This window comes from Solenopsis invicta, chromosome 5 (assembly GCF_016802725.1).
Source record: "Solenopsis invicta isolate M01_SB chromosome 5, UNIL_Sinv_3.0, whole genome shotgun sequence".
Lineage (NCBI taxonomy): Eukaryota > Metazoa > Arthropoda > Insecta > Hymenoptera > Formicidae > Solenopsis > Solenopsis invicta.
Genome location: NC_052668.1, coordinates 8,344,898 through 8,372,564, shown reverse-complemented (window position 1 = coordinate 8,372,564; position 27,667 = coordinate 8,344,898). Strand labels below are relative to the sequence as shown.

The window sequence follows — 27,667 nt, the reverse complement described above, 5'->3', positions numbered from 1 at the left end:
GAAGTATAAGCAACGGGTTGGCAACAGGAGATGGCACCTACGTTTTGACAGCACCAGAAAACTACAGTCCTGCAAAGAAAAATCGTACGCGCAGCCCGGAGGGCCCGCAAGAAAAACCGGCGTATAGGCCTCTAAATTCAGGCCATATTAAATGGGAGGGGGGGTGTAACAAACCGCTTTCCGACGCTTTCCTTGGACCGCCCGAGCCGTCCGGCCGAATAACCGCCGAACCGCAATAATCGGCGCATAGCGCCTAATAAGCAAACCGAAGATCGAGCGAGCAAGCGAGCGCTCCCGCACGCTTCGTATCTCCGCGCGCACGCGCTCTCGTTCCATCATCGTCCGCAGCCACGTTCTACGCGCGGGAGCCCGAAACGAGAAACCCGAGATCGAGTGGCGGAGATACTGCCGCCGGACCGTTCCGCCGCAACACGGCGCACATTTCCTCGCCTCAATTCTCGGGTATATAAGGCGGCGTCCGCCGGACGCAAGCACCTTGTCCGCTTCTGGCCGGTCGACTGAGCAGAAGCTTTCCAGGTTATAACTGAGATCGAGCGCCTCAGTCTCTGCCAAGGCACTTGGCTCGCAACCGACTCCGATTCCGACTCCAACTCCGCTTCCCGACTCGTCGCAACGGGTTCAAGTGAAACTTGGGCCCTGTCAAGACACTTGGCGCAGGGCGATCCTCTCAGCCTCCCGAGTTGGACGCTACCTCGCGTAAGAGGGTACGGTGCTCCGTGCCTCCACCAAGCGCACTTGGCGTGGGATAGTGTCTTCCGGCGATTGTTGCAGCGGTATTAACCGCCTCGCAACGGTCTGCGCGAAACCGAAGACGATTACACGGATCCGTGTACACGTCGCGTTCCGTCTTACCATACCACGCACCGCGTCACGCGTTATATTTTCACGGCCACAATAACAAGGCCGCTTGGATTCCAGGAAAATAACCCGACGCCGCGTCTCGCATAACAGGTGTTCTGTATATAGAGTTTGTAAATAGATTTCCGTATTTTCGTCCACGAAGTTCATTGTCGCGTCCGTCCGCGCGTTTTTCGTTTTCTAGTTCAAGTTACGCGATTAATTACCATCCAACTGCGTCTCCGTAGTTTCTGTAAGCACACCACCAACATTATTGTGCCACCGACTGTATGTACACGAGACGTATGTTGGTCTCATAGCGTCTTCTCTGCTAAGAATAAACGCTCTTTATTTCACACACCACCAAACGACGTCTAATTCCTTCAGGCGACTTTTCGCTCCCGTTCCCGTACCGCCAACCGTCCAACAGTGTTCAAAAATCCCGATAACCTGGCCAAAACTCAATTTGTAAAGTTTTTATTTGAAATATAAAAACATACGTTATTGTACATATATATGTAAGCCAATTGTTTATTACATTAAATTTTATAATATATGTATTTTGTACGATTATTAACACGTCAAAGTTAAGGCAAAAATATTAATGTAAATTTCGTATATATTTATTATTGCTAATAAATTGTTTAAAGAGTTTGGAAGTTAACGGGAGGTATTTATTATATTTTTTTATCTATTTAAAGCGTTAAACTTTTTATTTTTGCATGAATAATCAACAAAAACGATTGTTTTTTGTTGGATTGAACTCAACAAGCAATATAAAAACTTGATCATTTTTCCATACAAATAGTGAAAAAAGTTAATGTTATCCCATCTCTACCTCTTTGATTTTAATTTCAGGAATTAAAAAAACATGAACGCTTATTTATCCAATTAAAAAGTTCTGCGATAACTTGCGATCTTTATAAAAATTTTACGTGTTTATAAGAATTAATAATAATGCGAATACAAGAATCTTGGGATATTATCTCAAAATTTCTGAATTTTTAAACAAAAGTTATACCATTGCTCATAAAATATAAAAGTGTATATACAGGGTGAATCATAATTGGTTGTCCCAACGTATAATATATTTATTTATATTTTGTATTTGAATTAATTAATATTATTTTCATTATTTTTTTAAGTTTATCTTTTTCGCGTTTTTCACTAGATAAAAATGCTTTATCTAGTAATATTTTTTTTTATTACCTACCGCGCACATCACGCGTCTTTTTAAAGAGGGCGTGGGCGTTAGCGTTATCGGTTTTTTTTTTGTTTATGTGTAGTTTTTCTTTATTATTCTGTGTAATACTAAATAACCTATAATAAAAAGGTAAGTGATGAAAATACTTAAATTAATTTTCAAGCATTTAATTTATTATTTAAATAATTATAAAAATAGATATTGCTACATTATTATTTTCATGGAGGATGTACTTATACATCTATAAATACTATAATCAAAGTTTTTATAGGTCTAAAAAATGAGAGATCAAATAAAAAGAAGCGAGATCTACGAACTTGTTCCACATGTAAAGCAATCGAACGAGAAGAAAAGATTAATTATTATTGACAGTCTTAAAGAGAGATTTCATTGTCGGGATAATAAACAACAAGCACAGCTTGTTAAGTGGTTAAATTCTCATTTTTTCAATAAATATTTTGCAAAACGAAAAGCAATTCATCGAAATAAACGACTTTTTCTACAAAGAAATAAAACGTGGCTGGATACGTCAAATTTACTTTCATAGATGAACAAGCAACTTCAGCTGCAAGTATGTAATTAATGAATATAATTTTTGTTTCCATATTCTATTCTTCATTTTAATCCAAAGGGTATAGATAAATAAAAAGATATAATAGATATTTTTAGATTTTTTGATGAGCTTTGTTAGCTTTGAAAAATTCACACACACACAGACACACACGCACACAGAGCTGTAAGAGCGGGCCGGAAGGTTTTCAAAATCCCGCCTCACAAAGGAGAGGAGAACGTGCGAGCCGGAAAATATTAGGAAGGGAAATATCTCGTCACGATCCCTCGTGTGTCAGGAGCCGGAACACACGTACGCACGCACACGCACACTCAAATGAGTGTTAACTCTTAGATAAACCTCCAACTTGAGAGTTAATACTTAATGGAATGTCATTTCGAAAACTAATTAGGTGTATTTTTCATGAGAGATGAGTAACTGTCACATACGAAAATAATATTTTCGACTACAATTAGCCGATTGTTTACGAAACATTAATATTACTCGGCAAAATTCACCGTGTGTGAAACAAATAAATAATAATTTATTCTTCTTCTTTCTTGTTAAAGAATAACAATTAAAGATGTCAAGTCCATTCAGTTTTACTCATTGTATATGCTTATGTCTGATTGGTATGAAAGATGAATGAGGAGCGCACTCTGTCTTGTGATGATGCAATGATATGTGCAAAGGAGTTTTAGGTAGCGTTGCGTCTATCTCTCTGTCATGTCGAGTCAAAACGGTTCCTTGTATTAACCTTTTATTTTAGTTTTCAATTTTTTCTTAGTTGTCTTAATAAAATCATTCACTTGTAGTCATTGTTCAGTTTTCCTCTCTATGCAGATCCAAAAATCTTACATGATAGCAGAGCGTGATTCGGTGTAGAGGAGGTGAGATCGATATTGATTTCTTATGTTCGCGTGATCATCGTTGGCCATTTTTTTTTGTTTCGTTGCTTTTTGCTCTCGTGAGACGCATGTTTTCGGCGTGAGTGGAACTTTGTCATTCTCGTTGACTGAGTTTTGCTGGTGATCGCTGTAGACATGAAGTTTTTTTACGGAGTTGAGAAGTTAACGGGAAAAGACAATTGGACCACGTGGAAGTTTTCGTCGCGGAATCTGTTAAGAAGCGTTGAAGAAGCTTACGAGGTGTGCATTGATGAACTGGTAAAACCGGCGGTTCTTGCTGCAGATGCAAATCCGGCCGAACAACAAGCCTATTCGGCGGCCTTGCAAAAGTGGGATAAAGCAGATCGTGCTGCTGCTCAAATTTTGGTGAAAACACTTGATTCAAAAATGCTGGCGTTACTTGTGGCCTGTGAAGATGCAAGAGAGATGTGGATAAAATTGCACGCTATTTTTCAATACAGTAAACAAAGCTGGCTGCGCACGCAGTCAGAGTTTTTCGGTTTTAGCATGGCGCCGGGTGACGATTTGGTCAGCCATATTGCCAAATTCAAGGCGCTTGTGTTGAGACTGCAACAGTTAAACAAGAAGCCGGATGATTCATCGCTAATGATGCGGTTGCTGGACACTTTGCCGGAAAGCTACGAAAGTTTCTGTCAGTCATGGTGGGCACGCCCAGAAGACAAACAAACGCTCGAGGAACTTATTGCAGTTCTCACCGCCGACGATACGCGGCGCAATGTATACAAGGTGAAGCAAGAGGAAATGGAGGCGTTCTGCTGCGGCTAATTTAAAAAACAAAAGCGGTGCTACTTCGATGCGTGGTTCTGAGCGGAAATCTGCTGACATAAAACAAAAAGAGTGCCAACGTGTTTCGATTGCGGCGAAAAAGGTCATGTCAGGAAGGACTGCAAAAAAGACAAAGACAAGAAGACGTCGAGCAATAATAACTCTAATAATGCTAGTGGCGGTAATTTTGCTTTTGTTATGAAAGTTGAGAATGCTGAGTGTGAACAGGATATTTGGCTTATGGACTCAAGAGCTACGAATCATTACTGTCTTCATCGAGAATGGTTTGTTACCTATGAAGTTTTTGCAAACCCTCTCATTGTTGGTAATAACTCGACAATGCTTGCTGTTAGAAAAGGAAGAATCAATACTGAGGCTCTGGTAAATGAAGAGTAGTTGACCTGTCATATTGATAACGTTTTACATGTTGTAAGACGGCCGTCGCAACCTGATGTCACTTAGTCTTATTCTTGACAAAGGATTGAATATGCGAGTGAATCGAAAGAGGTGCGAGTTTGTCAAAGATGAAGTTGTACGTTTATGTGGAGAGAGGTATGGAATGCTGTATAAACTGCATATCTGTGCAACAAGCAATACCACTTGTGATGTTAACCTGGCGTCTGCTGAGTCTCTTCAAGTGTGGCACGAGCGCTTGCGTCACCAGGACAAACGTCATGTCGCAAAGTTCCTGCAAGATCGTGGTGTGACAGTCATCACCGATGACTCTTATTGTGCGGTGTGTGTCGAGGAAAAGCAGCAGAGAGTTATCTTCAAGTCGAGAACGCAACGTGCAACGTGAGCTGGCGAAATCATGCATGCTGATGTCTGTGCGCCAATAGAGGAGCAGTCTGTAAGAGGCGCTAAGTATTTTGTCTATTTCACCTGTGATTACTCGAAGTTTCGCATTGTACAGTTTTTGAAAGAAAAATCTGAGGTTGTTGCCAAGGAGCTTTTGAAGTTTGTTGAAAATCAATGTGGACGAGTGAGGCCCGATTGCGCACATAAACAATCGGGACAGTCCCATGTGGGACGTCCATTGCGCGTATTTCAGAGTGATGGAGAACTTGAGTTCAACAATGAGAAGATGAAGAAACTCATGAAAGCCAACGGAGTCCAATTTGTGATTACCAACCCTTACTCTCCAGAGCAGAATAAATGCGCGGAACGTATCAATCGCACAATCGTGAAGTTAGCACGCACAATGCTTTTAGCAAAAAAATTGCCTAAAATATTGTGAGCTGAAGCAGTCAACACCGCTGTCCACTTACTCAATCGATCCGGTCCTACTGGAGAGAGTGGAAAAGCACCTTATAAGATTTTTACTGGAAAGTCCGTGAACTTGCATCAGTTGCACTTGTTTGGAACTAGTTGTTTTGTACAAATTCTAAAAGAGCGACTACACAAATGGGATGCAAAGGGAAAGCCAGGAGTCTTGGTGGGTTATTTTTAAGATATCGACGGTTATCGAGTCTGGATTCGAGATGAGAAAACTGTAGTCCGGAGCAAGAACGTGATTTTTAAGCTTGAAGTTGGTAGAAAGACTGTTTCTGTTGTACCTGTTGATTGTGAGCCGAAAACTAAGGCAGTTGAGCTAGTAAAGCCTCATCCTGGAAGAGTTAGAGCTGATAAAATGCCAGATGAGTCTGTGGAGAACGCTAGACCGAGTGTTATCATGGAGCAGATGGAGCCTGAAATTGACGCAGAACGTGAGACTCAGTCTGCCGGTGGAAAGCAGACAAATAACAATGTGCCTGTGGTTGAGTATCAGAGACGTTTGCGAGACAGGAGCACTTTACGTCCACCAGAACAATACGTTGAGATGTGTGTGGCTGAGCTTAAACCGAGAAAAACTACAAAGAAGCAATGGAATCTGTCGAGAGAGAGAGAGTCTTGGAAAGAAGCGATGCGAGGGGAACTTCAATCACTGGCTGAGAACTCTACTTGAAAATTGACGGAGTTGCCTTCCAATCGTCGAGCCATCACGAATCACTGGATGTTTAAAATCAAAAGGAATTTTAATGGTAGCATTAATCGACACAAGGCTAGACTGGTTATGCGCGGTTTCAACCAGAGACCAGGTGTGGATTTCAAGAGACTTTTAGCCCTGTGGTACGATTCGATATTCTTCGATTGGTACTAAGTGTTGCAGCCACTGAGCATTTGAAACTCGCTCAATTTGACGTGAAGACGGCGTTTCTTAACGGGAACCTATCTGAGGACATTTACATGACACAACCCGAGGGATTCGCAGATAACAGCAATCGAGTGTGCCAGCTGAAACGGAGCTTGTACGGACTCCAAGCACCCCGCTGCTGGAACTATAAATTCAAAGAGGTAGTGATGGGACTTGGTATGGCAGAGAGTAGTGCAGACTCTTGTTTATTCATCAGGAGTGTCAATGGTAATAAGTTGTTGATGGTTCTGTATGTTGATGACGGATTGATGGCAGCGACAAAACAGAGTAACATTGATGAATTCTTGAGGGAGTTGCAGTCAAGGTTCAAAATTACAATTAAGAATTTGTTTCTTGAATCTGCAAATTGCTCAGGATGCTGAGGGTTCAATAACAATCTATCAACAAGGTTATGCTGAGTCAGTGCTGCGTCGTTTCAAGATGAATGGAGCAAACCCTGTGTCCACTCCTATTGATCAGTATATTCAGAATGCTGATGTTGTTCTGTCATCGGCGCCGTATCGTGAGGCGGTTGACTGTCTCATGTACCTGGCAGTAGCCACTCGGCCAGATATTGCTTTCGTTGTCAACTACGCATCGCAGTTCTTGGAGAAGCCGAAGACGAAGCACTGGGAATTGGTGAAAAGAATCTTACGGTGCGTGCAAGGATCATCATCTATGGGGATTCGCTATTCAGCGAGCTTGGCATATGGAGAGCTGCATGTATACAGTGACGTTAATTATGTAAGTGATCCGCAAACGCGTAAATCTGTCAGTGGCATGACCAGTGTGTATTGTGGCGATGCCATTTCGTAGGCGAGTAATTGGCAAAAGTGTGTCAGTCTCTTGACAACCGATGCTGAATACATGGCTGCGTGCGAAGCGGCAAAAGAAGCAGTGTGGTTAAAATATCTATTTGAGAACATTTCGCCTTTAAAGTCTGTGCCAACGTTGATCGTAGATAGTACCAGTGCGATTAAATTGTCTAAAAACCGTGAATTTACAAGAAAAGTAAGCACATTGATGTGCGTTACCACTATTTGCGAGATCAAGTTGTAAATAATCGTTTGTGTATGACGTATGTGTGTAGTAAGCAGCAAGTTGCTGATATTTGTACGAAACGAATTCCACGAATTTAGTTTTGCTACTTGAGATCTCTCATTGGAATGTATTAAACAGATTTTTTTTTGCGTTTGTATTGTATTGTTTAGTAGTCATTCAGGTATTAAAAGAGAGATCAATCATCTTAAATTGTAGGGGAAGTGTTGAAGAGTAACAATTAAAGATGTCAAGTCCGTTCAGATTTACTCATTGTATATGCTCATGTCTGATTGGTATGAGAGATGAACGAGAAGTGCACTCTGTCGTGTGATGATGCAATGATATGTGCAAAGAAGTTTTTGGTTGCGTCTGTCTCTCTGTCGTGACAGTTCTTTGTATTAATCTTATATTTTAGTTTTCAGTTTTTTTTTTAGTTGTCTTAATAAAATCATTCACTTGTAGTCATTGTTCAGTTTTCCTCTCTATGCAGATCTGAAAACCTTACACTTCTTTTCAAGGAAAGATTTATTTGCATGGTAACCGCTGAACCAAATACGGATAAATACCCAGTAAACATTTTAACATGCAATGTATATACATTGCATATACTTCATATTGCACTAAATATTGCATATCCTATGCACATACTTGTACAATCCTATGCACATACTGTACATCCATGCAATATACATGCCCAGTCAACAAAATGTTAGCACTGTGTCGGCAGGCTGGCGGCAGATTTGATCAAGAAGTGTTGGCAGACTGAACTCAACTAATCTCAAATTCCGCTTACATTCTGTTGACAGGGCCTGTTGATATCCTATGTCAGTGAAATGACGGCACCAGACGAGCACGCCGTGCTGCCAGCACATGACGCCAGATAGGCGGCAGAATTTGAACATGACATGCGCAATACAATCTGATGGCAGACTGCTAGCACAAATCGATCACCCCGTGCTGAGAAGATTTGGCGTCATGCTAGCAGCAAAATCAAATATTTTTATTCAAAAATTTTTATTATAAAAAAATTTTTTTTTCAGTTTTCTTGTAGATTTTATTTTTATTTTTATTATAAGTTAATCTAATTCGCATATATTCTATTTTACTAATTACAATTATGCATTACTTTAGAATTTTCGAAAACACATTGGCGCCGGCGAGATTCGAACCTAAGATTTCGGGACAATAACCTAATACGCTAACATTGAGCTAATCGTACACTTGTGACATTGCTAATAAAAAGTTATATTTGAAGTAAACCTGATTTGAACAGGAAGAAACTTACGTATTGAGTATTGCGCAAACATTCTCACTAGCCCTTTGATTATTCAACCTTAAATATTTTTAAAATAAACTATATAAACTATATAAATAATTAAAACCTGTTCCTGCCCAAACTAATATAAAATCAAATGACTAATATAATATCAAAAAAACAATTGAAAATAGTACCGGAGCATGAAAAAACATTGATGTTTTTGAAAAAGCATGCTTGCAAAAATCAATTTCGCAACTAATTGTTATAAAGAAATTACTAAAAATTGACTGTAGAAGAAAACTGATTACTCCAATCGATTTTATGGGAAAAATGATTCAAGAAACATATATAATGCTTTCTTATATTTTCTATATTTGTTATAAACAAATTAGTTGCAAAATTTATTTTTGCAACGATTCTTTAGTAATTTTTCCCGTAGAATCGATTAGCGCAATTAGTTCTCTTTTAGAGTAAATTTTTTAATAATTTGTTTATATCACTTGGTTGCAAAATTGAGTTTTAAAAAGTTCTTTTTACATCAATAATGTTTTTTCATGTTTTGGTCCTATTTCCAATTCCAATATTTTTGACTATTGTTATTAGTCAGACCACGACCAGGAATGGGTTTTAATTACACAGGACCACAAAAAAATTTTATTGAGAGTTATCTCAAACCTAGGTGTTTCTTATAGACTTTGGGTCGCTGAATACAAATTCGTAAGACGTCTTACTCTATCACGTCGTTTTTTAGATAATCATGAAAAATCATGAAAAATCTGTGAAAATTGAAATATTTGAGGAAAAAATAAAAATAAATATGACATTAAAATGTGGTCCTAGAATGAATTTAAATATGTTTTAATAAGTTAAATAAAATGTAGGAAGTAAAAAAAGTTTTGTTTACTAGTGTTATTATAGCTTATACGTCATAAAACAAATCGATATAAAGTCGACTATTGTGTAACAGACAGGCGACTTCGTAAGTAAGTCTTACAATTAGATCTTTTCCGAAATGGATTTTAATTGTTACTATTGGAAGATAAGTTAGATAAATAGAAAGATAAGTTAGAAAGAAAATTATTAATCAACTAGTTAATTAGTTAATTATTTTTTTGCATATTTTTTATATTTTTATACTATTAGACATTTTTAAGTAAATTTGATGAAAATATGTGATAAAAATATAAAATATAAAATAATGTATAAAAATGAAAATATAAAATTATGCAAAAAGAATTAACTAATTAATTAACAAATTAACTAAATAATTAATAACTTTATTTTTAATTTATCTAACTTATCTTACAACAGTAAAAATTAAAATCCATTTCTGAAAAAATCTAAGACTTATGAAGATCGCCTGTTGCACAATAGTCGATTCGTTTTATGATATATAGGCTGTAATAACACTAGTAAACAAAATTTTTTTTATTTTCTACACTTTATTTAACTTATTAAAATATATTTAAATCCATTCTAAGACCACATTTTAATGTCATATTTACTTTTGCTCTTTCTTCAAATATTTCAATTTTCACAAATTTTCCATGATTTTTCATCATTACTTAAAAAATTGGACGTGATGGAGGAAAACGGCTTATAAATTTGTATTCAGCAACACAAAATCTAAAAGAAACACCTACTCTGGTTTGAGATAACTCTCAAAATTTTTTTTTGTGACCTTGTGTTATTTATATGTTAAGGTTTTCGATCACAAAAGATTTTATCATAAGCGACTTATTTCTGAAATTTTACACATCAAACAACAATGTTAGTTTAGTTAAGTTAAATTTAGTTAAGTAAAAATTAGTTTAAAAGAAACACAGTAGCTTGTTACAAAATTATTTATTTTTAATATTCCATTGTTTATACTTTTCCTGATTTAGAATTTTCTTGCGTTTAGAAGCTTTAAAAATACCATTAGAAATTTCATTTAAAAAATAATTGTATCTCTGTTTGTAACGATGCACCTCCGCACCGTTTCCCCTGGGGCCAAGAATCGCCCCCCTGTCCGGCCGAACACCCGCCGAACAGACGAACAAGCGCTATGCGCCGATAAACGCCTTATACACGCGCGCGCGAACGGTCCAGCGAACGCGCTGTTAATCATACGAACTCGGCGCGCACGCGCATTAAGCCGCACGCTTTTGGCGTTGGAGCAACAGAGAGGCATACGCACGAGTAAGAGCGCAATACCGGACTGATCTCGGAGCAGCGGGAATGCTGTATTCCGAGGAGAACCGAACTCCACTCGAACATCCCCGACTCTCCGAGATCGGAGTATAAAAGGCGGACGATCTCGTAGAGAGATCGACTCTTTCCCGGTCCAGCCTCCGAGCCAGACCCAGGAAATCCGCGTGGTAGAGCGAGCTCTGTCACCGCTGAGAAATCTCGGCGATTTTCAATCCCGCTTTTCCGGCATTCAGGAAATCCGAGCGGTAGAGCGAGCTCTGTCACCGTCGAGAGATCTCGACGATTCCGCCAGCATCCACCTCCATCCGAGAGTCCGCGGTGACGACTGCCACCCAGGGAGTAGAGCGATCTTTGCCTCCATCTCGAGGCAGCCGGCACCGGCGCACGAGCGGGGATTCCCTACTAAGGGAATCCCACCGAGCATCTGTCGCGAGTTCTGAGTAGAGCGTCCCAACCCGCGCGCGCGTCGCAGATCAACGAGACCGCGACGACGTAACATTGCAAGAGACGCGCGTCGGGATCAAATGGGCGTGACAGGGACAACGCTACCGTTCTCTCGCATCGGCCGCGAGCCGAGTACAACACGACCGAACCAATGTAAATAGATCACCGTACTGTATATACCGCGTTTCACTATTATTAGCTCACGACACCGTACCGCCTTGTATATACCGCGTTTTCTCCGAATCATATATTCATGTATCGTCTGCATTCTGTTACAATAAATTCATACTCTCTTTAAACGCACTCCTGATCTCAGAGTTAATTAATCCGGCAACCTCCCTTCGAGCCCTGGCTTCCCTGAGCTCGTCCGCGCTCGGACAAACACAGGTTCTTACATGTTTAACATTAAACAATAAACATAAAATATCTTTAATGTTTCTTGACACCGCTCTGTAGAATGTCGATCAATTTATAAATTCACTTTCAAATTTGCGTTTCAGATATTTCGAATCTATTTGAATCCATAAATAATTTAATATATGGATATGAATATCTCCGAATTTAACATGATAAATAGCTTATTTCAATCCATTTAAGTCTATTTCAGTCTAAAATATTCTGTAATTCTAAAGCGCGAATTCGTATAAATTTAAATAAATTGTAATTTTTGGTTCATTTAAATTTATTTTCGTTTACTGGGATTACGATCAACAATATTTAAAAAGATTTTCGTCATTTCAAAAATTTTTTGTAATATTTTAGAAAACTTCCAAATTGTTTTAATAACTTTTTAATAATTTTTCTGCAAACAAATAGAGATAAATTAGATTGAAAATTTCAAATTCATTTTAATTTAATTTAATCAAAATTCTTTATTTATGCATATAAATAAAAAGGGATTAAATGTGACAAAATTGAATCATTTTCTATCCATATATAGGAATAGAATGCGATTCTTTTTCATGGCTTCTGATTTATTAATTTTTTTTGTGATTACGTTTACTTTCTTTAATAAATAAATTAACTTCTAGATAAATAAATAAAATACATGTTAATATACATATAACATATCAAATGTGGTATGTTAAATACAAAATTGATTAATATTTTGTATAATTTGTATAATTGCACTACATTTTTATTTAAAAAAATATCAACAAATGTTTAAATTGTAATTTTTAACATCACGTTTCTTTATAGTATTCGTGTAAATAAATAATAACAAAATGTACATTAGTATTCATTTATGCATTAAATTAATTTGTAACTCGTGAAATTCTTTTCCATTGAAAAGAATATAATTCATTTTCTTTCAAGTCTGCATTGTTATCAAAAACGGATTTGAGGCTTTTGAACCCTTTTTTTTTTAGATTGAAAGAATTACAATTACGTCATTTTAATCCTATGACATAGATTAAAATTAATTACGTGAACCCCCTCCCCACAAAAGTTCTTTCAAATTAAAATAACGGATTGCGCATAACTTTTAAATTAAACCAATAGAATTTCCGCAATTTCAATCCCATTTTATGTATTACAACAGATACTGGCCACGTAATCTTTTTTGACGGTATAGGAATCTTATTCCAATCCAATTTCATGGATTAAAATAGACTCACCAAACAAAAAAAAAATAATTTAAACGATTTAAAAATCATAATTAATTTAAATTTATCCGAATTCGCGCTTTAGAGTCCCAAAAATTTTAGATTTAAATTGACTCACATGAATTAAAATAGAAAATGCATTATTCATTATTTTAAATTCAAATAGATTAATTGTTCCTATTATATTATTTTTGGATTCAAATGAACTGAAATATGAAATGAGTTATTCATTGTGTTTCATTGAATTTAGATGTATTCATATCTATATTATAGAGGAGAAAAGGGTATTATGGCTACTGTTGACAATATGGTTATCCCTATTATTTTTGTTATTAGGCGACGTATTCTAACAATTGCTCATGGAGTTATTCATTTAATAGCCCGCCGTTTTTTAGTGATGCTAATATGCCAGTACATAATAACTGACAATTGTTATAAAGCATTTTTATTTTTGAGCACTTCTAAATTTTTTCAAGGTACACTTTTAACCTTTAATTACACATACTTCCTCATTATTCTTAAACTTAAATGTATTATTACACAAGTGTACGTATATTCCAGTGATTTTTTGTTATTTAACTTTTTATTTGCCTGTACAGATTTTGAGTTATACAAAGTTAAAACAATAACATGGAATTTTGTTAATATAGCAAAATTTTTATAATGAAATATTTCTTCAATAAATCGAGTATTATTCTAGAAGGCGGTATTTAAAAACATTACACATTATTTCATGCTTGTTTAATGATAAACAAGGATAAAGTAATATTTCTAATGAAATTTCTAATGGTATTTCTAAAGCTTCTGAACGCAAGAAAATTTTAAATCAGGAAAATTATAAACAATGGAAAATTAAAAATATATAATTTTGTAACATGGTACTGTGTTTCTTTTAAACTAAACTAATTTTCAAAAACTTTTATGAATAACCATACTACAACCACTTTTTTTCTTCCACCAATTATGCAGTGCATTAGATTTTTATAAATTACGTCCAAAATTAATAAATATTTCATTACTTTGAGTCTAGAATCTGTCAAACTACATTTTGACAAATGTAATCGTTCAAGTTTCAATAGAAAGTATTAATTATAAACAAAGTTATTCAATAAATTAAAAATGGGTGCCATATTACCCTCTTTTCCTCTATTAATGTAGATTTAAATAGATTCGAAAAATCTGAAGCGTAAATTTGAAAATGTTGAAATGAATTTATTTCTATTCATTCCAATTTATTTCCATTTACTAGGTAAGAAAAACTTAAATTTTAATTGGAGTAAAATGGATTTAAAAAATCAAGAAGTTGAATTCGGCAATGACAACACAAATCTATTTCTATCCATTTCAATTCATTTTTGTTTGCTGGGAATCGCAAAACATTTCTGTTGTTTTAGATACATCTCAGAAATGTTGTAGAAATACATATTTCGCAATAAATTAAAATAACGGATATGGCAATACAGGTCGATAGCAATTCTTAATGCTCAATAATTTTTTAGGTGAATTTATAAATATTTATAAAATTCCCCAAAATCACCGTATGTTTGTCGGACAGTGTTGCTAGATGGATCGCTTTTTTCGCACATGCGCATAAAACGCAGCCTCGCCCAGACAAAAATAGTTCCTTGAAACGATGTCGTTTCGATGTCAAAAATGCAAGTCAAAAATTTTCGAAATTTTTATTAATTTCGATGGATTTTTGACTCCAATTTCGAGTAATTTTCGATTTCATTCGACATCGAAACGATATCGTTTCGAGGAGCTATTTTGATATTTTCCGAGAACATTAAACACGAAAAAATAATTAACCCAATAAGAACAAAATAGTATAATATACGTTTGTTTTTGGTATTATCGTATGGTGTAAACTTAGTATATTAAACTTATTTGAACCGAGTCTAAATTTCCGTTTCCATGACCGTCTCAGAAACGTTTTCATATTCTAATTTTTATTAATTTATTAAACGTTAGCATATACGAATTATATTCGGATTAAAGAACCAAATAAACAATTATTTATATAGTCGTATAAAATACATATTAATAAATCGATAATTCATACGTATTAATGTTTAGTTTACAAAAAAAATATTCCTTGTATCCTTTTTGTTAAAAAAGATTAAATTTGAATTGAACATTTAATTTATGTACCAGAATAAATAACAATACAAATTGTTAATTATATGAAAAAATATAAATTTTATGTGGAACAGCGTTTCACATACATGTCATATTTTAAAAGAATAAGAGTATTCGTCTCGAGGTTATAACGAACAGCTCCCAAAAGTGTCACTAAAGTACGAACTAGAAAATCGGCTGCGATGGCGCCTAGATATAACGCCTGTAACCGCACTCAACTCACGAGAAGATCCTTCGCGGCGTGGCCACCTAGCGGAAGCCGCGCAAGCCGCAAAAGCTGACGTCGCGGAAAAGCTTTGAGATTCAAAACTAAAACAAATCGCACAATTTTCGAAAAAAACGTAATACGTTTTTACATTTAAAATAACTATTAATAATTGAATGTCTTGGATTTTAATTGTATTCGGTATTTCCAAAATGTTTTATAAATGTTTTTTATTTCATAAATAATATACATCTTCAATAAACTTTTAATTAGCTATATTGAATGTGGTATAAAATACGTTTATTATTTGTTTAAATATTGCTGCGATAAAAACGTATAAATATATTTTACGCTCAAACTTTTATTAACACATTTAAAAAGTATATCATACCTGGATATTCTTGATACGTTATTTAAAGGGACAACTTTTTCAAATCATAAACGTATTAAAGAAACGTTTATTTAATTAGTATATAATAATATTTGATAGTATTTTTATGCGTGTTATAAACGTAGATAAAATTCTGGCATTTTATGATACGTTATTTAAATGGACAACTTTTGCAAGTCACAAAAGTATTTAAGAAACGTTTATTTAATTAGTATATGATGGTATTTGATATTATTTCTATACGTGTTATAAACATAGATACAATTCTGGTATTTTATAAACCATTTTTCAACATATAAAATACGTTTCGTATCATATATATATGTAATAAAAACGATTATTACAAACGTATATTGCACTAACGTATAAAAACCGTTTTGCCTATATACGTATCTGCCATGTATCTTTACCTGTTTTACACCATACTTACGTTTAATAAACGTATATTAAACGATCCTGTTCTTATTGGGAATTTTTTTTTTAAGAATTATTTCTGACTAGGTAAAATAATTAAAAAATCGAGATCGTTTCGATATTGGTTTGAGTTAGGATGTTATTGTTAAAGGTATTTTTTTTATTTTTGTGTATTTAATATAATAACACTTTTGATTAAATTGATTTTTTCAAAAATTGCTTTATTTTTATCGCTTTATTAAAAATCGATTATTTGATTAAGATTATCTAATCGGAATACATATACTTTGGTTAATTTGATCAAACACAGAAGGTATTTCATGCTGCAACAATTCTATTTCAAAATAAACATCGAAAGAAAAATATATAGTTTGTAAACATATGTAATAACTTCGGTATACAAAAAAGATAAAACTAGAAAAATCAGTTTGAGAAGAAAGACATCATTAGCTTTATTGCTGATAAAAATATTTCTGAGATATATATATATATATACACACACACACACACACACACACACACACACACACACACACACACACACACACACGCACGCACGCACGCACGCATGCACGCACGCACGCACGCACGCACGCACGCACGCACGCACGCACGCACACATATATATATTTATACAAATTACAGAACATTTTTCAAAAATATTAAGTACTTAAATTTTTTTTCAGTTTAAATTTTTAAGTTTAAATTTTTTATGTATGCAAAAATTTTGAAATATTCTAATATTCTATATAAAAACAGAAAATTTCTAAAAACTATAAAATATTACAGAAATTTTGAAAAATTCTAGAAATGACTAAAAAATATCTAAAAATTTTGAAAATTATATTTAAAAATCTGAAACAAATTTATATACTCCAATAAAAACTTTTCTTGGAATTTTTCTGATTTTCTGTATAACATATTTTTTAGAATAGTTCTCAAATTTTTTAATGTAAACTTTAGAATATTTAAAAATACATATACATATGAACAATTCGGAGAAAAAATATGGATTTCTCAATATTTCTAAAGTGTATCCAATTTATATAAAAATTCTAATAAAAATTTCAGATAACTAATAAAATTATTGTTCAAGTCGATGTAGAATGACGTCGATTCTACAAATCATTACATGCAAAAATCATTCTACTTTTCTTTCATGTAATAAATAATAAAAATGAACGATGAAAAAGTAGAAATGCAATTAATTTTGTTTTGCATCATCGCATCGTCGAATCGATGTCGAATCGATATCGAATCGATATCGATTTGATCTGTAAACAAAATTTTCCAGAATATAAGATTATTTATTACATATACATTCCAAAAATATTAAAAAATGTATGAAATTTCCATTATACTCTTTACATACGCAACTTTGGTTACTCGAAAATGTTATAATTTCGACGTAAGTTTCGAATCGATCTTAACGATGTCGAAACGACATCGTTTCGAGGAACTATTTCTGACTGGGTTAGTAAAGTACCATAACCGTAAAGAAAAGTGTATTACTAGAGCCTTTATTTCAACAATGATAAAAAAAATTGCTTGAAAAGAAAAAATATTATTTAATTACAAGATTTACATGCACGTGCGCAAATATAATTATAAAAAGATTAAATAATTGATGTACAAAATGACTCACGTTATTAAGATTAGATTCAAAACGTTCCTTCAGAGAAAAATTTTACTCGAAATATACAATACATGTAACGTATATACTATATTATTTCGAGTAAAATTTTCCTCGAAGAGAATGTTTTGAAATGTAGCTTACATCTAACCTTTGCAGCTGCAGCCCGCCAAGATTTCTCGCCTATACCCATACAGCACAGAGAGATTACAAGAACATTGCAGAGTGATTTCATTGAAACATTGTAATATTGCATTTTGATTGCAAAACATTGCTGCAGCATTGCTGGAAGATTGCAGCAACATTAAGATGTCCGCTTTTTGAAATATTGCATTGAAACATCCCAGCAACAATGTTATAAATTTTTCCAAAATATTCACATAAATATTATTATACCACATAATTCCAATGAACAAAACAATATTTTTGTAACATTTTAAAAAACATTTTTTGCAAAAAAAAATCTCAGGAATTCTTTTTTCGGAAATTTCCAAGCGGTCACCCATCCAAGTCGCGACCCCAGTGAACGTTTCTTAATTTCCGTGATCGCTGCGAACTGATCCCTCATAATAACCTATGAAGACTTTAGGCTGATATGTGTATATAACTGGTAGATCAGGTCAATATACGTTATCAAAAAAATGAAATATGTATAATTAAAGCATAGTATTTATATAAACCAATATAAAATTATAGTTTTTTTTACTAATTTTGCAAATGCAGAATAGCATCTGAAATAACTTTTCTGTTATTTGTTTAAATAAAAATGCAATTACAAAATATATATCAATATAATACATACAATAATTAAATTATATGAAAAAATTTTTATTAAAAAAGCAATTAAAAAATATTGTTTGTTCATTGAGATGTAGATCGAGGCTTTTTCATATATGGACCTATTTCGTCTATTGATATGAATTCATATTAGAATTGATATTCATGTTTCTCAACAATACTATGATGTACACAGCACCACAGGACCGCATGCCTTTTTCTAGACGTCTTAGAGTCAACATTTGAAGAATGTCTGCAGACGTTTATGCAAAGTCGATTTGCAGTCAACTCAGAAAGCCTGACTGGGATGAATCGACTCTTATAGTCGACATACGGACGGTTGTGCTATTAGGGAATGTAGAGATTCAGCGGAAAATTTAGTAACGTTGCCCGATCTTAGTTTGCTAAATGCGGATGAATAATTATAGATGAGTTAAATTAATATATTCTTATACGCTAATATTCTGCTTTGGCTCTTTATTCCCATACAGCACAGAAAATTGCAGCAACATTGCAAAATGTTGCAATGTTACAGATTGTAATATAATATTACGGAGACATTGCAGAAACATAAATTAACAATATGCCTGCAACGTCTCATGGCATATGCCAGTAATATTCCGGAAACATTGCAATAATTTTTTAATATTTATATCAATAGACAAAATAGGTCCATATATGAAGAAACCTCGATTTACAGCCCAATAAACAAACAATATTTCTTAATTGTATTTTTAATAAAAAGTTTTTCATATTTAATTTAATTATTGTATTATATTGATATATATTTTCTAATTACATTCTTATTTAAACAAATAACAGAAAAGTTATTCCAAATGCTATTCTGTATTTGCGAAACTAGTAAAAAAAACTATAATTTTATATTTGTTTATATAAATACTGAGCTTTAATTATACATATTTCATTTTTTGATAACGTATATTGACCTGATCTACCAGTTATATACATATATAAGCATAAAGTTTTTACAGGTCATCATGAGGGATCAATTCGCAGCGATCACAGAAGTCAAGCAACGTTTACCAGAGTCGCGACTTGGATGAGTGACCGCTTAGAAATTTCCGAAAAAGATTCGCGAAATTTTTTTGGCGAAAAATGTTTTTTTTTAAATGTTACACAAATATTGTTTTGTTCATTGGAATTATGTGGTGTAATAATATTTATGTGAATATTTTGGAAAAATGGGATGTTTCAATGCAATATTTCAAAAAGCGGACATCTTAATGTTGCTGCAATCTTCCAACAATGTTGCAGCAATGTTTCGCAATCAAAATGCAATATTACAATGTTTCAATGAAATCATTTTGCAATGTTCCTGGAATCTCTCTGTGCTGTATGGGATTGCCATTACTTTATTAAAAAATTATGATATTGCAATGTTTCCGGAATATTATTGGCATATGCAATGAGATGTTGCAGGTATATTGTTAATTTATGTTTCTGCATTGTCTCCGTAATATTGCATTGCAATCTGCAAAATTGCAACATTGTTACAATTTTCTGTGCTGTATGGGTATGGATCACTGCATGGCACTGTATTAAATGCCTCTACTGTTGCACATGCGCGAAAAAAGCGACCCATCTAGCAACACTGGTTGGACATAGCTTTTTTTAGGAGAACCTCGAATGTAATATCACGAAATTAAATTGCTATTCAATTTAACCCTGGTCAAGGTAATATTTTTCACAAAAAATTGTTTACAGTTTTTTGGAATTAGAAGGGCTCATTAAAGTGCGTGTAAGTATAAAAAAAATAATTAAATTGATTAGTAATTTAATTTTGTGATATTTTATTCAAAGTTTTTCTTAAAAAGCTGATATATTTTAAGTACAGTAAAAATGCGGCGCGCAATTTGGGAAAATCTTGTATGTGTTTATAAATTTTAGAGGATTATTAAACACTACAAACTGCTTTCGGTATTGCCATATCTTTTATTTTCATTTGTTGTTACATTTCCCGATCATATTAGAATTGTTTATATTTCGCGATCTTTATGAAATGTTTCATTTTATCTAAAATATTTTTAAGACATCTCTAAAAATCTTTGGTACTGTAGGACTTATAAAATATCTATCTATTTAGTATTCTATAATCTAATTTTCATACAAGGTGATTTGAAAGTAGTAGCCAATTATCTTTGAAATTATGGGTATTTGAAATTTATCGACTCATATACAACTCGAAAAATGTATAACCAAAAAGAATTGCAATTTTGTAATGTTTTGAAAAGGTCTCGATAGCAGTTATAAGAATATTGTATGAGAAATCGTTATATATATAGTCTCTATTTTATTTCTATTTAAAATTTTAAACTTTAAAAGTTCCTCTATACTATGCTCAAAATCAAATAAATGTCGCCGTTTTTAATAAAGGATATAGCGGCTTAAGAAGAGTGGGCCCCGCGCGTAATCTATTGTTATACAGGGTAACCCATTTTAACTTAGGCAACCAAATAACTCGAAAAATAAGCACACTACGAAAAAATGTTTAGAATCAAAATTTCGTCATTTCGAGGGGGACGTACAATGACGTTAAAATCAGGCCCCCCACCCCTCCCCCTGGGCGGTGAGAGGGGCAAGTTTGAAATCTTAAATGGGAACCCCTATTTTTTATTGCATATTCGGAATCTTTGGCTAAAAATACATACAATTTGTCTGAAACATTTTTCTCGATTCATGATAGATGGCGCTGTAATCGACGAAATTCAATTTCTTCGATTTCTCTTACTGAGAACCCATGCTTACGATTCTGCAATAAATTAACAATAAAAATACCACGTTTTCATTGTTAATACTCGAAATTAGTCTTAAAACAAACTTCTCATTATTTTTTATTACTCATTAATTACTTCTCAAGAATCTGCTTTTAGCGTAACCCAGGAACAACGACGTGGACGTACCAGTTTTCTGTTCCCTTCGGGGTACTTGATTAACGTGAGTTCCCTCGCCTCTCACAATTCGAGGTGCTTGATTAACGTGAGTCCCCTCGCCTCTCACAATTCGGGGTGCTTGAACGTGTGGTAACCCAGCCAGTGAAGGCAAGGTCGTGTGGTGGCACCCCGAATTGTGAGAGGCAAGGGGACTCACGTTAATCAAGCACCCCGAAGGGAACAGAAAACTGCTACGTCCACGTCGTTGTTCCTGGGTTACGCTAAAAGCAGTTTCTTGAGAAGTAATTAATGAGTAATAAAAAATAATGAGAAGTTTGTTTTAAGACTAATTTCGAGTATTAACAATGAAAACGTGGTATTTTTATTGTTAATTTATTGCAGAATCATAAGCATGGGTTCTCAGTAAGAGAAATCGAAAAAATTGAATTTCGTCGATTACAGCGCCATCTATCATGAATCGAGAAAAATGTTTCAGACAAATTGTATGTGTTTTTAGCCAGAGATTCCGAATATGCAATAAAAAATAGGGGTTCCCATTTAAGATTTCAAACTTGCCCCCCCCCCTCACCGCCCAGGGGGAGGGGTGGGAGGGCTGATTTTAACGTCATTGTACGTCTCCCTCGAAATGACGAAATTTTGATTCTAAATATTTTTTTGTAGTGTGCTTATTTTTCGAGTGATTTAGCTGCCTAAGTTAAAATGGGTCACTCTGTATATGGTAAAATATCCACCCAGATAAATGAAAATTTTGTGCCAAAGTTTTATTTCAAAAGACTCCCACAATTTTGAGATATTGCAAGAAATGTGATTTTTCACTAATAACTCTTTCTCCGCTAAATCTAAATTAACCTTTACAAAAAAATTCATGATTATAAAGGGTATTCATATACATAAGCTCTAATTTTTTGTCGTTTTTTACTAAAAATTCTATTTTTAAAGAAATCTAAAATTTTTTAAATCGCATTTTCTCTTAATCTAAAATATTGACCATTTCTTTTTTAAACTCAGGGTATAAGTCATATAACATATTATATTTAGTATTTCTTTCAGATTTTTTAATTTAGTGGAACATGTAAAAAAACCGACTTTTAAAATTATTTTTTTATCTTAAGTGCATCCGATTAATGTATATTAAGTTGTTTTTAAATACAATTACCTCCGATTATACATCTGCAAATAGTAATATAAAATATTAGAGTTCACGTAATTTACACTATGAGATTTCAACTTTTTTCAGTCAGAAAATTTAATTTTCTTTATTTAATAAATGTATTAAAAAATACTAAAAATAAATAAAACTAATTTAAAACTAAATACAAAAACCAAATTAAAAATTGTAAGCTTAAAATTATAAAAAAATTCGAAGAGTAAATGTTATACCAAATATACTATACTATAATTAAATTGCTTATTGTTAATGCAGAATTTTGAAGAACAAATCTTGTTTAATTACAAAACTATGTTGGGTGATTGAGGCTGTGCACGGGATAATAAGACAAAAATTTAAGCTTCTTCATCATTAGTTAGATAATAAATTACTGTTATTGCTGCTTCTTATTGCAAAATAGACTGCTTTCTCATTAATATTTTTGGTAAACGTTTAAATTCAGATGTGGGCATTTATGAAGAAATTATGGAACAAATGATTTTAAAAAGCAACGTTGACAATTCGTTAGTAATAAAAGCAGAAACAAAAAGATGGAGTCGATGAAAATTACCTTTTCAGGAGCTGTCTTCAAAATTTAATAAACTTTTAACTGAGATAATGGATTTTCCGGAAATGACAAAGAATGACCTTAAAGTTTTATTTACGGACTCTTATCAGTTATCACAAGCAGTTTCTTACTTAGCAAAGATTATGGAGAATAACAGAATCATAAATGCTAATTAAAAAAATAAAATAAAAACATAGTTAAATTCGAAGTCAGATCGCGACACTGGAAAACCTATAAGTGTTATACAGAATAGGCACCAAATAAAATTGCGAAAGCTGGTATTTTACGTTACACGAGCGAATGTGCTAATGAACTAAGAACAATTGGCTATTGTTCACATATTGCAGTAATTACATATTACTTGACGCATGCAAGATATTTGTCTCGTATTGTGAGACCAGCAGAAACGTTAATCAAACTTTTTAATGTTGAAAAAGTTAACTCTGTGATAAATGACGACAGTAATGAAGACTGATGATACATTTCTATTTATATAATAACGATGAAATAAATACACTATGTGCTATGGATTTTCGCTTTTATTGCTTTATTTGCATAAGTATACTTTTAGGAAGTGAATTAATAGAAACTTATCAATATGAAGTAAATTTAAGATTTTTCGTCTGCAAAGATCAAACAACTTTGTAGATAAAAAACTTTAACTCTCTTGCCGTTATGTTAGTACAAGATAAGTTTATCATATATATTATGTTCGTGATAAAGTTAAAAATATGTATATATGTTTGAAGAAAATGAAAGAACTGCTAAAATCAGTTAAATTAATTTTTTTGACTAAAAAAAATAAAAATCTCATAGTTTAAATTACGTGAACTCTATTATTTTATACTACTGTTTGCAAATGTATAATCAGAGGTAATTGTATTTAAAAACAACTTAATATACATTAATCGGATGCACTTAAGATCGAAAAATAATTTCAAAAGTCGGTTTTTTTACATGTTCCACTAAATTAAAAAATCTGAAAGAAATACTGAATATAATATGTTATATGACTTATCCCCTAAATTAAAAAAAAAATGGCCAATAATTTAGATCAAGAAAAAATGTGATTTTAAAAATTTTAGATTTTTTTAAAAACATAATTTTTAACAAAGAACGATAAAAAAAATTAGAGCTTTCGTATATAAATACCCTTTATAATCATAAATTTTTTTGCAAAAGTTAATTTAGATTTAGCGGAGAAAAGAATTAATAATGAAAAATTACATTTCTTGCGATATCTCTAAATTGTGGAAGTCTTTTGAAATAAAACTTGGCATAAAATTTTCTTTTATCTGAGTGGATATTTTGCCCTATATAACAACTGATTACGCGCGAGGTCCAAAATCATTCTTCTTATTCCGCTATACCCTTTATTGACACTTAAAAATTTTTGTCTAAAATATTTTTTTTAGAATTAATAATTTTGAAGATATTTAGCCGATTCGAAACTTTTAAACTACCCTTTATGTTATCACGCTATATATTGTATCTTGCGGAACAGCGTAGTATTCAAATAAATTGACAATAAACATTTTACAACATATATTTGTACAGTTTTCGAAAGAAAAGATTTATCAAAATTGTTATACAAATTGTCATAACCTGTATTTTGTACAAGTGACTCATATATAACATGAAAAGAGGAAAATATTACTATTAAGTCGGTTTTAAGGATCATTATGTCAGGCGTAAATTTTTGCTTATTTTATAGAAAAATTTAATTATTGCAAAATTCAAAACAATATTATAAGAACTGTTCTATTATCAATTAACAAGAAACTCTTTCTAGTTTATATCTATGTTTCAAAAATCTTATTTTTAATTTTTATTAAAAAAATACAGTTTAAAAACAAATAATGTCATTGACGACCTTACTATTTATTTATATAATAAACTTTCGATTTTGTAATTATTGAATAATACTTTGTATTAACACTTTTTTAATACATTTTCATTAGAGCATATTTTTACTTTTTATTACAACAGTTTTTTGATCCAGGTAGAAAATTGCTGGAAAGTTTTTTTATGTTCCAAATGCTTACTTCCAAATGCGGTATAGAACAAATCTGTAGCATTTTTATAATATTTTCATTATTTTGAAAATAATGTAATAGTATTAATATATCCTTAACACATTTCGCTGCTTGTAGAAAACTAAATCGCGTATTTAAATAAAGCACTTTTTAAGCACACTTGTGCAAAGAGAATGGTTTTTTCAAGATGTTTTAAAATGTAATTAAATACAGTTATGAAAATAATTTTATTGAATCATCAAAATTATGTAAAATATTCGAATTGGTAGCTAAAATGTACAAACTTTTTATAGTCTTACTCATAGTGTTTATGCGTTCTACAGAATTATTCGGATAGTCCAACCAAATTACATTCAAATCTATAGCTAAAATTTTTGAAATTTTACCAAATTATTCTTCCCGTGTAATTATGGAGTTTCTCACCTGCTTTGGAGGAGACCTCGGTTTCGCCAGCTTCAGTTAATCGCTTTTGCAACTCCGGATAGATGAGGGAGTACGTGTTGATGATGCTGAAGAGCACGCCGTTAATCGTGAAGCTGGCAATCATGATCATCCAGGCTCTGAGGCCACCATCAGGCGGCTCGACAACTATACTCGCCAGCTCATTCACACGATCTTCATCATCGAAATCCCTTTGTTGGCTCGTCTTATCTTTGTCTGTTTGCACCGCATTCTCCACTTCACCGTGCATTCTCTTTAGCTTCCCGATCGGCGCATCGATCACAACTGCCGTACTGTTTGCCAGAAGGGGATTGCCCTCACCCAAATCATCGAAGTCGGCCTGACGACGCCGATTGTTGACGTCGTCGTGGTTCCGCGTGCCTATTGGATCACTCGCGACTGCCACGGTATGATCGATCGTTTGAATCGACTCAGCAACAGAATCACCGAAGCCGCTGATGTCCCCGTCGCCGGCCTCCTCGCCGATCGCCATCGTTATCGATAGTTATTCTGGTCAATTATTAGCTCTGCCCGTTGGAGAGATATCTGTGAACTTCCGATAAAAAAAATCTTTTAATAAGAGCTTTTACAAGTTGAATTAAAGTGCACGATTAGATAGCTCCTATTAAGAAAATACGAAATCTTCTATCAACACAACGATACGTGATGACAATTTATTTGAATAATCAAAACTAGCTCCTTTTAATAAAAAAGATCGCAGTATTTTTGATATTATCTCTTTAATATCGTGCGTTTTTGTTAAAGTCATTTGATTTTGAATTGGTTGAATGTACAAGTATATGTTAAAATCACTTCGATACTCTCTTTATAATGAAATTATATATAGGATTATATAAGACTCCTACGCCTAAAAATACTTGTGAAAATAAAAATTTATTTTCTCGAACGCATTTTTCTTAAATAAAAGAAATATTTATTAAATTTAAAAACACATTTACACGTTCAAAGTAATATTTTTTAATTTGCGTTTTTTAATTAAAAAAAGATCTCTTTCATTGATGTGTTGTAATATAAAAAAAATATTATAGAAGATAGGTCAAATAAGACGAGCTATTAAAAATTGCAAAGAACGTATTTAATTTTTAAAAATATTTAAACAAATATCTAAGTACGCATTTCAACTTTACTTAGTTACCTTCACCCTAATTATATTAATTTACATACTTAATGATGATATGTTACTGATGATATGTTAACGCACAATGAAATATGAAAAAGATAAAGAACGCAATGATTAAACGAATATCAATCTATTAATATATGTTAAGATACATTGACTTCAAAGTAATGTTTGTTACCCGTTAAATCGATTCAACATTGAAAATGTTCATAGTTAAAATTCATTATCCACAATTTTTCATTTGAAAACGAGAAAAAGTAAAATTACATAAAAAATGTCGTTTGATTTTCCATTTTATTCAGCACTGACACGGAGAATCCGACAGTCGGGCATCACCAATTTTAATAAAATTTTATGGATGTGTAGTATTCACTCAAACATTTACTATAATAAAATCGCAATATTCAGGCATTTTCGAGAAAAAAATACACATATTATAGAAATTTAAAAAAAATTACAAATGTCAGTAGCATAGCATCCGGTGTTAAGACGTTGATTATTACGCTCACATTCTATCTCCAAAGATAACTTTTTTTCATTTAAATTTTATATTTATAAATTGTTATATACAATTTTTTTAATAAAATTCAAATTAATTAGTCAATGTGAGTTTACGCTGTTCTTGATGTGAATAATAAAGTTACTATATAAGATTTTTCATCATTAATAACAAATATGATTTTCCATACTACAAAATCAATGTTGACATGCACAGTTGTTACAATGCTATAGCGTTCAGACGTTTTGATTCATGGTGTGGATCTTCCTCAGTGAAATATTGAACAATAATTGGAACAAATTTAACGGCTGTGAGTTGTCCTCCCACGTAACATGTTTACGT

The 27,667-nt window shown here is 33.0% G+C and overlaps 1 protein-coding gene across 9 annotated transcripts in view; it reads right to left on the bottom strand.

Annotated features, from left to right (window-relative positions):
* Positions 1 to 27,667, bottom strand: part of LOC105198947 (monocarboxylate transporter 10) — a 429,682-nt gene that overhangs the window by 274,193 nt on the left and 127,822 nt on the right. For all 9 annotated transcript variants that reach the window (XM_039449911.1, XM_039449913.1, XM_039449916.1 and 6 more), the window contains one exon: positions 25,668 to 26,238. In XM_039449911.1, the coding sequence (XP_039305845.1) occupies positions 25,668 to 26,178 (511 nt within the window). In that variant the 5' untranslated portion in view covers positions 26,179 to 26,238. The remainder of the gene's footprint in view (positions 1 to 25,667; positions 26,239 to 27,667) is intronic.